General features: G+C 53.2%; 1 protein-coding gene across 10 annotated transcripts in view; it reads left to right on the top strand.

Annotated features, from left to right (window-relative positions):
- The window catches only part of SEC16A (SEC16 homolog A, endoplasmic reticulum export factor), a 46,159-nt gene that overhangs the window by 2,811 nt on the left and 29,066 nt on the right, over window positions 1-14,282 (top strand). For 4 of the 10 annotated variants that reach the window (XM_077967088.1, XM_077967085.1, XM_077967086.1 and 1 more), the window contains exons 2-6: window positions 2,693-5,182; window positions 5,894-6,328; window positions 8,209-8,345; window positions 11,990-12,087; window positions 13,714-13,840. In XM_077967088.1, the coding sequence (XP_077823214.1) occupies window positions 2,762-5,182; window positions 5,894-6,328; window positions 8,209-8,345; window positions 11,990-12,087; window positions 13,714-13,840 (3,218 nt within the window). In that variant the 5' untranslated portion in view covers window positions 2,693-2,761. Of the gene's footprint in view, window positions 1-2,692; window positions 6,329-8,208; window positions 8,346-11,989; window positions 12,088-13,713; window positions 13,841-14,282 lie in introns of all 10 variants that reach the window. The other 6 variants (XM_015116357.3, XM_077967083.1, XM_077967084.1 and 3 more) reach the window with 2 other exon arrangements.

A 14,282-nucleotide genomic window follows, 5' to 3' on the forward strand; every position in this document is an offset into this window, starting at 1 on the left:
GCTGTGGCAGCTGGTAGGACCAAATGGAAGATAATGCCAGTGCACAGATCGGAGGGAGATGCTCTGCCCGTTCTTTCAGTCCATGTAAAATAGAGCTGTGAACATTCTTTGTTTTCAGATGAGAGCCTACAACCTCAATGAAGCCTTTGCTACTGTTCCTAATAGTAGAGTTCCGTTAGAGTCAAGTGGATTTCAAGGTGCCTGTCAGTTGGAAAGCGTCCCCCGTTGGCAGAGCAAAGAGCGTGTGTGGGCAGTGACAGTGTTGACGCAGTAGGTTGACAGGACTAGTTTTTAGGTCAGCATAGGAACTTTAATTTGTAAATAACTTTACTTAAAATACATTGATCGGTGTTGTCTTCTTTTTGAGACAGTCGCACTCTGTTGCCCATGCTGGAGTGTTGTGACTTGAACAAGGCTCACTGCAGCCTCAACCTCCCTGGCTCAAATGATCCTCCCGCCTCAGCCTCCCGAGTAGTTGGGACTACAGGCACTCCCCACCACGACCGGCTTTTTTTTTTTTTTTTTAATGAAGATGGGGTATTGCTGTGTTGCCCAGGCTGGTCTCAAACTGCTGGACTCAAGTGATCCTCCTGCCTCCAGAAGTGCTGGGCTTACAGGTGTGAGCCACTGCACCTGGCCAATGTTTTCTTCTTTTATCGGAATATCAGAAAGATTTCCAACGATGAAAACAATATGCATCTGCAGAAATGGGTGGATTGGCCGGGCGCGGTGGCTCACGCCTGTAGTCCCAGCACTTTGGGAGGCCAAGGCAGGCAGATCACAAGGTCAGGAGATCGAGACCATCCTGCTAACACGGTGAAACCCCGTCTCTACTGAAAATACAAAAAATTAGCCAGGCATGGTGGCAGGTGCCTGTAGTCCCAGCTGCTCAGGAGGCTGAGGCAGGACAATGGCGTGAACCCGGGAGGCGGAGCTTGCAGTGAGCCGAGGTCGCGCCACTGCACTCCAGCCTGGGCGACAGACCGAGTCTCCCTCTCAAAAAAAAAAATAAAAAGTGTGGATTAAACTCCAGAGTCCTCCCCTTTGGTTTAGTTTTTCCTTTGATTGGCTAAACTTATCTGTTTGTTCATGAGGGTGGTGCTGAGAAGAAGAAAGATTGATAGAAAGAAATGAACTTTCCTAAAGATATAGCACTTGAATTTTTGCCTTAAGAGACCAGGTTAACTGTTCAAGTTTGTATCTGGTGTATTTTATTTAAAAACTGATGGAGGTTTTTGCCCCTTTGTTTTCTATAAGAGGTTTCTTGGCAATTCTGCCTCATATTGAAAATTTTGGAATTTAGTCTGTCCCTTGTAAAGCTGCTTTAAATTTCCTGGGCGTTTCCATTCCAGGCATAGTTACAGCTCCAGTTCAAAGGTCACGTTGTCTTGCTGGTGGTCCTTTCAGACCTCAAGCCAGTCACAGTACAAAAAATGAGACCTGTGAAGAGGTGTGATAAAAGGCATTTAGATGAATGTATTTACTTTGCAGCTTTTTAAAAAAATGATTGTGTCATGTTTTATTTATTTATTTTTTTAAACAGAGGCCGTCTTGCTCTGTTGCCCAGGCTGGACTGCGGTAGTACAATCATAGCTCACTGCAGCCTTGAACTCATGGACACAAGTGATCTTCCCTCCTTAACCCCCTGAGTCCCTGGGACTGCAGGTGTGTGTCACCATGTCTGGCTCACTTTCTTCTTTTGTAGAGACAGGGTCTTGCTATGTTGCCCAGGCTGGTCTCGACCTCCTGGGCTCTAGCAGTCCTTCCACCTTGACCTCCCAAAGTGCTGGGATTACAGGCATGAGCCACTGCACCCAGCCTATTTTGCAGCTTTCATAACTATACTTCATAATACTCTTTCATCAAAGAAAATAGAAGAATGAATTGTAAACTTTTGTATCCTTTTTGAAATTTAAAATTAACATGTATACAAGGTATGATATAAAGTTTTTCTTTTTTTTTTTTTTTTTTGAGCTAGGGACTCACTGTGTCACCCAGGCTGAAGGGCAGTGGTGCTGTCATAGCTCACGACAGCCTCGACCTCCCAGGCTCACGCAATCCTCCTGCCTCAGCCTCCTGAGTAGTTGGGACTACAGGTGTGCACCACCACACCTGGCTGATTTTTGTGTTTTTTGTAGAAACAAGATCCCACTGTTGCTCAGGCTGGTCTCGAATTCCTGGGCTCAAGTGGTCCTCCTGCCTTGGCCTTTGAAAGTGTTGGGAGTACAGGCATAAGCCACCACATCTGGCCAGTTTTTCTTTCTTAATAGAAGAGTTGGCTCTTCCTCCTGGATCTAGGGATGGTTTGCAGGAAAATGTTGAGTATATGTGGGTCTGGTAGCGTATCACACTGGTGTCCAGGTTCTGCACCATCCCTGCTGTTGTGGCGGAGGGCCGCGGCAGTGATGGGCCTTGTGAGTAGAGGATCCCAGAGGAGGGAGTGGCCATCTAGACATACTCCATCAGCTCGCGGCCAGGCCATCCAGGGCACGTACTCTGTCCACTGCCCCCCAGAGCAGCTCCTCAGGGACAGGTGTTCTCTGCTGGGGTGGGGTGTAGGGGAGAGAGAGTCCTCGGGATTTAAGTGACGTGAAATCATGTTCAGTGTTCCTCTTTTTCCTTAGTTTTCCTGATTGCAGCTAGGACTTTGAATATATGGATTTTATGCTGATTGTCTCTTTTTCTTTTTCAGCCCCAATTAAGGAAAAGCTGTATTCTGCTTCCTTCTGTAAGCAGCATCGACTTGTGCAAGAGTTCAGTCATGCAGCCGCCACCCCAGGCGGTCCCATCTGGCGTGGCTGGGCCACCTCCAGCCGGGAATCCTCGGAGCGTGTTCTGGGCTAGCAGCCCTTACAGGAGACGGGCCAATAATAATGCACCAGTGGCTCCGATAACTTGCCCGTTGCAGCCGGTCACGGATCCATTTGCTTTTAGTAGACAGGCGCTCCAAAGTATACCGGCGGGCAGTTCGTCCAAAAGCAGCCTGCCTGTCTTGCAAGGCCCAGCCCCATCAGGCTTTTCTCAGCACCCCGGTTTGCTTGTGCCTCACACACATGCCAGAGATAGCTCTCAGGGACCCTGTGAGCCCCTGCCTGGTCCTCTGACACAGCCCAGAGCAGATGCCAGTCCGTTTTCTGGTGTGTTGACACCTTCAGCACCTCCTGGGCCTGAGATGAACAGGAGCACAGAGGTCGGTCCCAGTTCAGAGCCTGAAGTTCAGACTCCGCCATATCTGCCTCACTACATTCCAGGAGTGGATCCTGAACCGTCTCATGGGGGCCATTCTCATGGGAACATGCCTGGGCTCGACCGACCCCTGAGCAGGCAAAACCCACATGATGGTGTGGTCACCCCAGCAGCATCCCCTTCCTTCCCCCAGCCTCGTCTGCTGATGGCGGGACAGTGGGGGCCAGTGCAGGGAGGCCCACAGCCCTCGGGGCAACATCGTTCACCCTGCCCTGAAGGACCTGTTCCCAGCGGGGTGCCCTGTGCCACCAGCGTTCCTCATTTCCCCACCCCGTCCATCCTACATCAGGGCCCTGGTCACGAGCAACACAGCCCTCTGGTGGCTCCCCCAGCAGCCTTGCCCAGTGACGGAAGAGACGAGGTGGGCCACTTGCAAACTGGAAGCCACCTGGCCAATAACTTTGATCCTGAAAATACATTCAGGCAAAATCCCAGAATTGTGAATCATTGGGCAAGCCCAGAGCTCAGGCAGAATCCAGGAGTGAAGAAGGAGCACCAGCCCGCCTCTGCTCTTGTGAACCCCCTCGCCCAAGGAGATAGCCCAGAACACCGCACGCACCATCCACTGGGGGCCGGGGCCGGGGCTGGCTGTGCTCCGCTGGAAGCGGACTCGGGAGCCTCAGGAGCTCTGGCGATGTTTTTCCAAGGGGGAGAGACAGAAAATGAGGAGAATCTCCCATCTGAAAAAGCAGGCTCATCTGGTCAAGCAGACTTTGACGATTTCTGCTCCAGCCCTGGACTGGGCCATCCGCCTGCACCTGCACACATGGGGGCAGGCAGCCTCTGCCAGGCCCTTCTCCCAGGCCCCAGCAATGAGGCTACTGGTGATGTATGGGGTGACGCAGTGGGCACAGGGCTGCCGGATGCCAGTGGCTCGCAGTATGAGAATGTTGAGAACTTAGAATTTGTTCAGAATCAAGAAGTTCTGCCAAGTGAGCCCCTCAATTTGGACCCTTCCTCCCTGAGTGACCAGTTCAGATATGGGCCCCTTCCTGGGCCAGCTGTGCCCAGGCATGGTACTGTGTGTCACGCCGGAGCCCCTGACGCCACGTTGCACACAGTACACCCTGACAGTGCGTCATCCAGCTACAGCAGCAGAAGCCACGGAAGGCTCTCAGGCTCAGCCAGGCCCCAGGAGCTGGTTGGCACGTTCATCCAGCAAGAAGTTGGAAAACCTGAGGATGAAGCTTCAGGTAGTTTTTTTAAGCAAATCGATTCTTCTCCCGTAGGAGGCGAAACAGACGAGACCACTGTGAGCCAGAATTACCGGGGCAGCGTGTCCCAGCCCTCAACCCCAAGCCCCCCGAAACCTACAGGAATATTTCAGACAAGTGCAAATAGTTCTTTTGAACCGGTAAAATCCCACTTAGTTGGGGTGAAACCATTTGAGGCAGATCGCGCCAACGTGGTTGGTGAAGTAAGGGAGACCTGTGCCCGCCAGAAGCAGTGCAGACCAGCTGCCGCCCTGCCCGATGCTTCTCCTGGCAACCTGGAGCAGCCACCAGACAACATGGAGACCCTCTGTGCACCCCAGGTCTGTCCCCTGCCTCTTAACTCCACCACGGAAGCTGGGCACGTGCTTCCACACGCAGGGGCGCCGCCCTTGGATACTGTGTATCCGGCACCGGAGAAGAGACCTTTAGCCAGGGCCCAGGGGCCCGTGAAGTGTGAGAGCCCAGCAACGACTCTGTGGGCGCAAAGTGAGCTGCCAGATTTTGGAGGCAACGTCCTTCTGGCCCCTGCAGCCCCGGCGCTTTATGTGTCTGCGAAACCTCAGCCACCTGAAGTCGTTCAGCCTCCAGAAGAGGCGATGTCCGGGCAGCAGTCACGGAAGCCAAGCTCGGCGGCCCCTGTGCAGAGCCGAGATGGCATTGGTGCTTCGGAGAATCTTGAGAATCCTCCCAAAATGGGAGAGGAGGAGGCCCTTCAGTCCCAGGCGAGTTCTGGTTATGCAAGTTTATTATCCTCACCGCCCACTGAGTCTCTGCAGAATCCGCCAGTCTTGATTGCCCAGCCTGATCACAGCTATAATCTGGCTCAGCCCATTAACTTTCCTGTGTCCTTATCGAACTCTAATGAGAAGAATCAGTCCTGGAGAGAGGCTTTGGTGGGGGATAGACCTGCAGTCGGCAGTTGGGCTCTCGGTGGTGATTCTGGGGAGAACAGTTCTTTGTCTGGGATTCCAACCGGCTCTGTCCTGAGCTTGTCTCTGCCTAGCAGTGTTGCTCAGAGTAATTTTCCACAAGGTTCTGGTGCTTCTGAAATGGTTTCTAATCAGCCTGCTAATTTGCTGGTTCAACCACCATCCCAGCCAGTTCCAGACAATTTGGTTCCGGAAAGTCAAAAGGATCGTAAGGCAGGAAGTGCTCTTCCCGGATTTGCTAATAGCCCTGCTGGAAGCACAAGTGTGGTGTTAGTTCCACCTGCACACGGCGCCCTGGTGCCTGATGGTAATAAGGCAAACCATTCCAGTCGTCAGGAAGACACTTACGGAGCCCTAGACTTTTCCTTAAGCAGGACTTTGGAAAATCCTGTAAGCATGTACAGCCCATCCCATTCTGACAGCCTCACTTCTCAGCAAACTGTTGCCAGTCATCCCAGACAATCTGGGCCCGGGGCACCTAACCTTGACCGTTTTTATCAGCAGGTCACGAAAGATGCCCAGGGCCAGTCTGGCCTCGAAAGAGCCCAGCAGGAGCTGGTGCCACCCCAGCAACAGGCTTCCCCACAAGTACCCAAAGCCACGTTGTCAGAGCTGTCAAATCCAGAGAGTCTGCCAGCACAGGGACAGGCCCAGAACTCAGCACAGCCACCAGCAAGTCTGGCTCCGGCCGACGCAGGTCAGCAGCTGCCGCCTCGGCCTCCTCAGTCCTCTAGCGCGTCGCTGGTGTCCACCGGCTCCAGCCAGGCAGCGGTGCCATCAGAGCAGCCATGGCCACAGCCGGTACCTGCACTTGCCCCCGGCCCACCGCCTCAGGACCTGGCCGCCTACTACTACTACCGGCCTCTGTACGATGCCTACCAGCCTCAGTACCCCTCGCCATACCCACCGGAGCCTGGCGCAGCCTCCCTCTATTACCAGGTAGAGTCGAGTCGCGTGTGTAACTCACTTTTCTCTCGTTGCTTTGACCAGTTGACTCTTAGTTGACTCTTTCACTCACGGTGTGTTCCCTAGTCGTGTTTGTTCGCTTGGTTCCGAGGTCACCCACAGTCCCGCAGGTGTGAGAACGGTATTCCAGTAACGCTTCCTGTGGACAGGGCTCCTGACTCGAGAACTTGCTCTCCCAACCACAGGCCACCCTTAGTTCACACCACACGTTAGCATCTTGAATTGCTTATAATACCTGCTTAGGATTTGAACCAGCCTCCCCAGCTAATGTGACAAAAAGAGCCCTCCATTTCCTGTCTCCCCTGCTCCTGCTGGCTGTCTGCAGACAAGCTCTGTGTCGCACGCCTTGGGAAGCTGGGATGGCCCCTGGAAGCTTACATCAGAAGCACTGGACATCACATAGTTCTTTAAATGCCTCCTGGAGATTAACAACACGGAGAGAAAATAGTCCGTTTTGGAGCATGAGCTGCACGCAGCAGCTGAGTGAGGCGGGGTCCCGCAGGCTGCTCTCAGCACGTGGTGGTGCGGGCAGTGGTGCGGGCTGTGGCTCGGGGCCCGGCTGTGCTCATGCAGAAGATTCTTCTGTGCCTCCTTTCACAGGGACTCCAGCTCATGAGTGACGTTTGAGTTAGGTTCCGCGTAATCCTGCAGTCGTTCGAAAAGTGTCTATGTACACATTTGATCATTATTTGCTTTTCCTACTCTCTAACCCAGTTCAACATACACTGATTGGGTTCACCGATTCAGTGTCACTCCAGGTAGAAGGTTGCGTGATAGGGAGTTGGAAAGCCGTGGTCTTGCAGTATGTAAGGCCAGTTGGAACCAGACTTGGGGCCACACAGGAAGGCCTTGCAGTCAGAAGGGCGCCCGCCCCGAGGAACAAGCTGCCGTGGCTGGCTGGGTACTATCCCGGGGAATGGGGCTGGGCCTCCCCTTGGGCCTCAAGCATCACGGTTTGTGTGCATATGACCAGGTGCACACCTGACCCCTCAGACCTGTGTAGGTTCCAGAAGGAGCCCAGGCACTTTTTATTTCCATACAAGGACATTCAGCTCTGCTGGGAGCCCTGGGGTAGGGCTGATGCAGAGCGAGGGGGAAGCCGTGGCCTCACTTCGGGTCCTTTGTACGGTCCTGCTGCTGCGAGCCACGTCCCTCCGCAGAGTGCACTCCTCCCGCCATGCCTCTTGCTGTGGTGTCTGGGTGGCCAAGGACGAGTCTGCTTTGCTGTGATTTCACATTGCCTGCCAGCCAGCGGTAGCCTCAAGGCTTTGAGGTCCCTAAGCATGAATTCTGGCCTGTGCCCAGGGCACTGCATGTCTGCAGATCCTCATGTGTCCACGTGGCCCCCTTGGGGACAGATCTGTGGCCACAAATTGGTTGGTGATGGGGCTGAAGCCTCCCGAGAATAAAGCACGGTCCACTTTTAGAGGCTGCTCCTGGCTGTGGCTCTGTTCACTGGGACCCTGGTTCTCTGACTTCACGGAGGTGGCATCTGAAGCAGGACACAGGGGTTGTTCAAATCATGGCATCTCCACACTGGACTCGTCAGGAAGCAGAAACCTAACAGCCCCTTCCAGAAGTCACCACAGGCCCCTGGGGTTGTCTGCTGACATGCTGGTGCCCTGGGTCCATCCAGGGGTCTCGTGAACAGGGCCAGCGCTGTGGGTCTTAGGACGCCCCGCTGCCTGTGGGTGTGGCTGTACTTTGGAGGTCTGTGTGGTTGTGCATGAGGGAAGGGCCACACTCAGTCCCGCTGGGGAGCAGCCATCTGCGATGTTTCCAGCTCAGGCTGGCTGTCGAACGAGCTTGCTCTTGATTGGTATCTAATCCTACCCAAATGCTTCCTCCCACAGGATGTCTACGGCCTCTACGAGACTCGATACAGGCCCTATGACAGTGCTGCATCTGCGTACGCCGAGAACTACCGCTACCCCGAGCCCGAGCGGCCCAGCTCCCGAGCCAGCCACTCCTCGGAACGGCCACCTCCCAGGTGCGGCCATGCCCACTCTGGCTGCCCCTCTGTCACACTCAGACCCATGTCTGTGTTGCTTGCTATGGGGATAACAGTGGCTCGAAAAGTTCTGTATTTCTGAAGAATTATACAAACTTATCTAACGTATGTTTACATTGTCTCGGTATGGACAAATTGTAGGATGTGTTTTTCAATGAAATTAAACACTGCCCCGGGTAGCATTGGCTGTGCTGGTCAGTTAGCGTTTGGCCCCACCTCTGCTCGGGCCAGACCCTGCTCAGGGCTGCAAAGAAGCAACCTCTGACTTGTCCTGGAGCCCCTCTGGCCGGGGCTCATCTGTTGGTCCGGCCATTTGCTGATGGGGTGTCCGGGCTCCCCAGAGACACGGCAGCTTTTCACAGGTCTGCAGAGGCCTGGGAGGACTGGTCACAGGGGTGACTTAATTCTTAGACCTGTCCAGCTGGCTACAGAAAGCAGGGCCTGAAAGCCTGTGTTTCCTCTTCTTTTTTTTTGTCTTTTGAGGCAGGTCTCACCCTGTTGTCCAAGCTGGAGTGCAGGGGTGCTGTCTTGGCTCACTGCAGCCTTGACCTCCTGAGCCCCGGCAATCTTCCCACTTCAGCCCACCGAGGAGCTGGGACTACAGACATGCCCCACCAAACCCAGCTAATTTTGTTCATTGTTTTTTGTAGAGACTAGTGTCTCACTATGTTGCCCAGGCTGGTCTCGAACTCCTGACCTCAAGGGATCCTCCTGCCCTGGTCTCCCAAAGTGCTGGGATTACAGGCATGAGCCACTGCGCCCATCCAGCCTATGTTTCTCCTTGACGTTGCCTCCTCTGATTGAAGGCCAGCCATGCCTCTGTTTGCCATTACAGAAGAGGGGTTTGGAAAGACCTGTGGCACTGTGCCTTCAGCTGAGTAGGCCCTTAAGCCAGGTCAGAGTCCTCCCGGGCCCTAGAGCCAAGGAGGCCGCTGTTGATTTTCATCTCCACTCAGGAGGTGCGCAGAGCCCTGCGAGGGGTGGGCATGGTGCTGGCCACCGCGCTAGGCTGCGCCTTCCAGGGCCTTAGCTGCACCTGCTCCTTGTCAGGTCTGAGGAGAGACTGTCTCACAGGTAGAGGCTCCCAGCCAGGGGATGTTGCTTCTTAAACTTGGTAATAGAGAAAAACTAGTTATTAGTGAAGACTTTGTACCTGCACTGGTGTTTGAAAGGTTCTTCCGGCTTATTCTTAGAGGTTTTTAGGAGCTTATCTGAAGACAAAGTTTCTGTGTGTGAACCTCTGCCCACGCGGCTAGCCCTGGTGTACTCGGCTCCAGGGCACACACTGGGCCATGTGCAGCTAGATGTTGGAGGTGCTTTGTGAAGCAGGCGGCGCTGTGAGGCTTCACCTCTCCAGAGGCTGTAACTGTGAGAAAATTCCCAGGGTTTGAGCTACTGTGTGTCACCCTGTCACTTGGGAAGCGGGGTTTGAAGTTAAGATCATGTTCCGATTCAAAGCCTGCCAGGTCCAGCTGAGGGTGAGCGGGCAGGTGTTTCCTAGAGGCCCTGAGAGGTGAGAGCACGGAGGAGAGACAGCCAGGGAGTTCTCACCGTTCCGTTTTCCTTCTGCTGGCCGCCCTGCCAGGCTCACCTGGGAACCGATTCTGAGAGGCCAGTGGTGGCTCATGATACAGAGAAGGACTCTCACCAGAGGTGGGGTCAGGTCACCACAGGAATGACGTCACCGGACCCACAGGCTCACTCTTCCTTCCCGTGTTTGGATCCTGCGGCTGCCTTCAGCCCTGGCTTGTGCAGGCTCTGGGGAGTCCTCTCTGCTCCCTCCCCAGCTTTGGTTGGGGAGCACATGTCTCGTGTGTGTGTTCAGCCTCCACGCTTGCGCGTGGCATGGACTCACCTCTTTGGGCCTGGTGTGGTCCGATCCCCGCAGGCACTGCCGTCTCGGCCTTGTTCGTTTTTGAGACTGTGTCGCTCCTGGTGAGTGACTGGGGTTGGAAAGGTCGGCTGAGGAGACGGCAGCTCCTTGGAAACCCCGAGTCAGATAATTTCTCCAGAACCTGCTGTGGCCCACATGAATGTGATAGGCCCTGGAGTGGCCACTCAGGCTGTCGGTTGGCAGGGCTTGTTACTGTGGCTGAGCAGTTGGATGTAGGGGACAAGTGGGCTTGTTACTGTGGCTGAGCAGTTGGATGTAGGGGACAAGTGGGCTTGTTACTGTGGCTGAGCAGTTGGATGTAGGGGACAAGTGGGCTTGTTACTGTGGCTGAGCAGTTGGATGTAGGGGACAAGTGGGCTTGTTACTGTGGCTGAGCAGTTGGATGTAGGGGACAAGTGGGCCGGGCGCGTGCCTCCCAGCAACAGCCCCGTTCGATGCAGAGGTGCTGCGCCAGCCGAGCAGCCAACCTCCGCGGCGGGTGTGGCTCTCGTGACGTCTCCCGAAGGGGCGTGGGAAGGGCCACATTCTAAAAATGAAATATTGTATGAAAATTATAAGGTGCTCTTACAGCCTTTCAAGAGTCTTTTTAGGTCTCACCCTTTTAGCCAGGCTGGTGTGCAGTGGTGCCATCATAGCTCACTGCAGCCTGGAAACCTGCTGGACTCAAGCCATCCTCCTGCCTCAGCCTCCTGAGTAGCTGGGACTGCAGGTGTGTGCCACCATGCCTGGCTAATTTTTTTATTGTTGTATGGAGACGGGGTCTCACTGTGTTTACCAGGCTGGCCTTTCAAGAATCTTGACAGTACCAGAAGGTCTGATACTTGATCATTGTACTAACTTGTGCTTTTCCTGTGGTGAGAGTCAGGATCATGGCTTGGTCTACAAAACCAGCCTTTCTGGGGCACGTGTAGGATTCTGACACCTCGTCAGCTCCAGGAGACCTGAGGGGGAGGTGGGGCCCTTAGAGTCCCACTCCAGAAGCACACACAGGGGCTCCGACGGGGTACCCTGTGCGCATGCAGGGAGCACCAACAGCCAGCGGTCTGCGGTCGAGGCTGTGAAACTGGCATTTTAGGTTGGTTTGAATGGCTCAGTGAGACCAGGCACCGTGGGTCACTCCTGCAATCCCAGCACTTTAGGAGGCTGAGGTGGGTGGATCGCTTGACTCCAGGTGTTCGAGACCAGCCTGAGCAACATGGTGAAACCCCATCTCTATGAAAAATATAAAAAATTAGCCGGGTGTGGTGGCGCATGCCTGTAGTCCCAGCTACTCAGAAGCTGAAGTGGGAGGATCGTTTGAGCCTGGGAGGTGGAGGTTGTGTTGAGCTGAGGTCGTGTTGCTGCACTCCAGCCTATGCGACAGAGTGAGACCTGTCTCGAGAAAAAAAAAAAAGAAGCTCAGTCCATTTTGTCCTCTGCTGAGCATAAAAATTCTAGGACCTATTTTAGCATTGACTTTTCTAGGCTACAGCAATGAGAACACAAAAAGGGTCAGTTCTTTTTAGCCGACGGCGCTGAGTTATTTTGCCAAGATGAATTTGAATTAGCCGCGTGGTGGGAAATTCCAGAGTCTCATCCTTGCCACTGTTTTGAATCTTCTAACTGGAATTTTTGTATAAGCAAAGTGCTCTGATGAATGCCTGTTGCTTTGGGAATTATTTGTATTGGCTGATATCACACTTTAAGAAATAGGTAATTTGCTTTTTAACAGCACTGTGTGTTTTTTCAGGCAAGGGTATCCTGAAGGATACTATAGTTCCAAAAGTGGATGGAGCAGTCAGAGCGATTACTATGCAAGTTATTACTCCAGCCAGTACGATTATGGAGGTATGTCAAGGAGCTCCAAGCAGCTGGCCTTAGCAGGTGCCTTGTGCAAAAGACATTGATGACGTGCAGCCCTGGCCAGCCAGCGCCTGCTGGTGACTTCCAGGAAATGTCCCCTTTTATTAGTCTCTTTATGTTTTTGCCCAAGAGCCAAAATAGTTGGAAATACTTTGTATTTGGAAATAATTATATTGATATGTTTCATTACAGAATTTCATCTTAATCTTAGCATGAATGCATCTTTGTCATATTGGCAGATTTCTCTGATTTTCTAGCAGAGCATAACCAGCAGTTCGAGAGCTGCTGTGTCCACATGTGCCTTCGTAAACATAAACGGATGAAAAGGAAGTGAAGTGAAAAACCATCTCCTCAGTTTCACCAGCCACGTTCCCCGCACTCCTGACCGCAGGAGGCTGGCAGCTGCTGCCTGGGGCAGTGTGGACGTGGGCCACGCCCACCGGGCAGTGAGCTGGGTACTCCCTGGCGGCAGCCAGCTGCAGCCCTCCATGCAGTGTGTGCGGCACAGTGGCCATGTCCCAGGAAGAGCCTCCTCTGGTCACTCCTGCCCTGGCTGCGACCTCTCGTGCTCTGGGCCCTGAATCCCCTTGACAAATATCGAGCATCCTCTTTGGTATTTGCACCTGTTTTAAATAGAAATTTGAAGAAGAAAAGACATCTTTAGAAAAGATGATAAAAGACCTTTTAAGAACTTTTTCTTAATACTTGCTAAAAACACTTGCTGAAAATGGTATATCCATTTCGTTTACAGCCCTTTTAAAGTAACCTTTTAATATTGAGATTTTTTTTTTAAAACCTTATGAGTCACATTAAGGTGAAGAAATAGTAGTAAAATTTACAGTTAGGGGATTAACTAGTAAAAAGCAGCAACCGTGAAAGTGAACTAGCTGGGCGCAGTGGCTCACGCCTGTGATCCCTGCGCTTAGGGAGGCCAAGGTATGGGAGAAGCACTTGAGCCCAGGAGTTCAAGAACAGCCTGCAAAACATAGTAAGACCCAATCTCTGTTTAAAAAAAAAAAGAAGAAAAAGGACTTACTAAAGAAATCTTGGCCGAGCGCGGTGGCTCACGCCTGTAATCCCAGCACTTTGGGAGGCCGAGGTGGGCGGATCACGAGGTCAGGAGATCGAGACCATCCTGGCTAACACAGTGAAACCCCATCTCTACTAAAAATACAAAAAAATTAGCCAGGCATGGTGGCGGGTGCCTGTAGTCCCAGCTACTCGGGAGGCTGAGGCAGGAGAATGGTGTGAACCCGGGAGGCGAAGCTTGCAGTGAGCTGAGATCATGCCAGCGCACTCCTCTCTGGGCGACAGAGCGAGACTGTCTCAAAAAAAAAAAAAAATCTTTTAGCACCTTTTCTAAAAATATTTTTTCCTTTTAATCTAAAACACTTAAGTATTGAGAGAAAAATCAGCCAGTTGCCTTTAGGTAGCTTGAGCCCTCCAGATCGCATGGCTTCCTGGTGTTGTGCTGGTTTCCAGGAGATAAGCTAGGTTTCTCGAGGAGTTCTTGGAGCATGAAGTCCTGGGGTGGTGTCACTTCTTCAGTGATATCTGAGGCATTTCTTCTTTTGATTGTTACTGTATTAATCATTAGTTCCTTGCTCACAGATCCAGGTCACTGGGATCGTTACCACTACAGTGCCAGAGTCAGGGACCCCCGCACCTACGACCGGAGGTATTGGTGTGATGCAGAGTACGACGTGTACAGGAGAGAGCACTCTGCCTACGGGGACAGGTTGGTGGAGCACCCCTGGGGGGAAGAGGCTGGGGGCAGCCAGGGCGCGCTAGTGCTTCTCTGCCCTCATGTCTGGGTTTTAATAAAGAGCTTTGGTAGTTTGGGTGAGCATCTGCCTGATGTTCTGGTCCCTGTCTGAAAGGAAGGAGGGAGCAGACCCTTCCAGAGTTCCCAGCGTGGACTGTTAGAGGAGAACTGGCCTCAGCAAGAAGACTGTTCAGCACCCCTGGGAGCACCTGGGAGGCTGGGCTCACTCTTTCTCGTCATCCCTTTTTAGCGGTCGCGCCCTGCAGCCCAGAGCAGTGGCCACACTGGAGATGCATTCCCAGGACTTCTCTAAAGCTGCCCGTCAGAGGGCCCTGAGGGTCGGGTGTGGTGTGTTGTGGCTCAGCCCCAGGGGTCTCAGTCTTGGCCCCTGGGCAGCCGCGTGGCACATGGGGAC

This window comes from Macaca mulatta, chromosome 15 (genome assembly GCF_049350105.2).
Source record: "Macaca mulatta isolate MMU2019108-1 chromosome 15, T2T-MMU8v2.0, whole genome shotgun sequence".
Taxonomy (NCBI): domain Eukaryota; kingdom Metazoa; phylum Chordata; class Mammalia; order Primates; family Cercopithecidae; genus Macaca; species Macaca mulatta.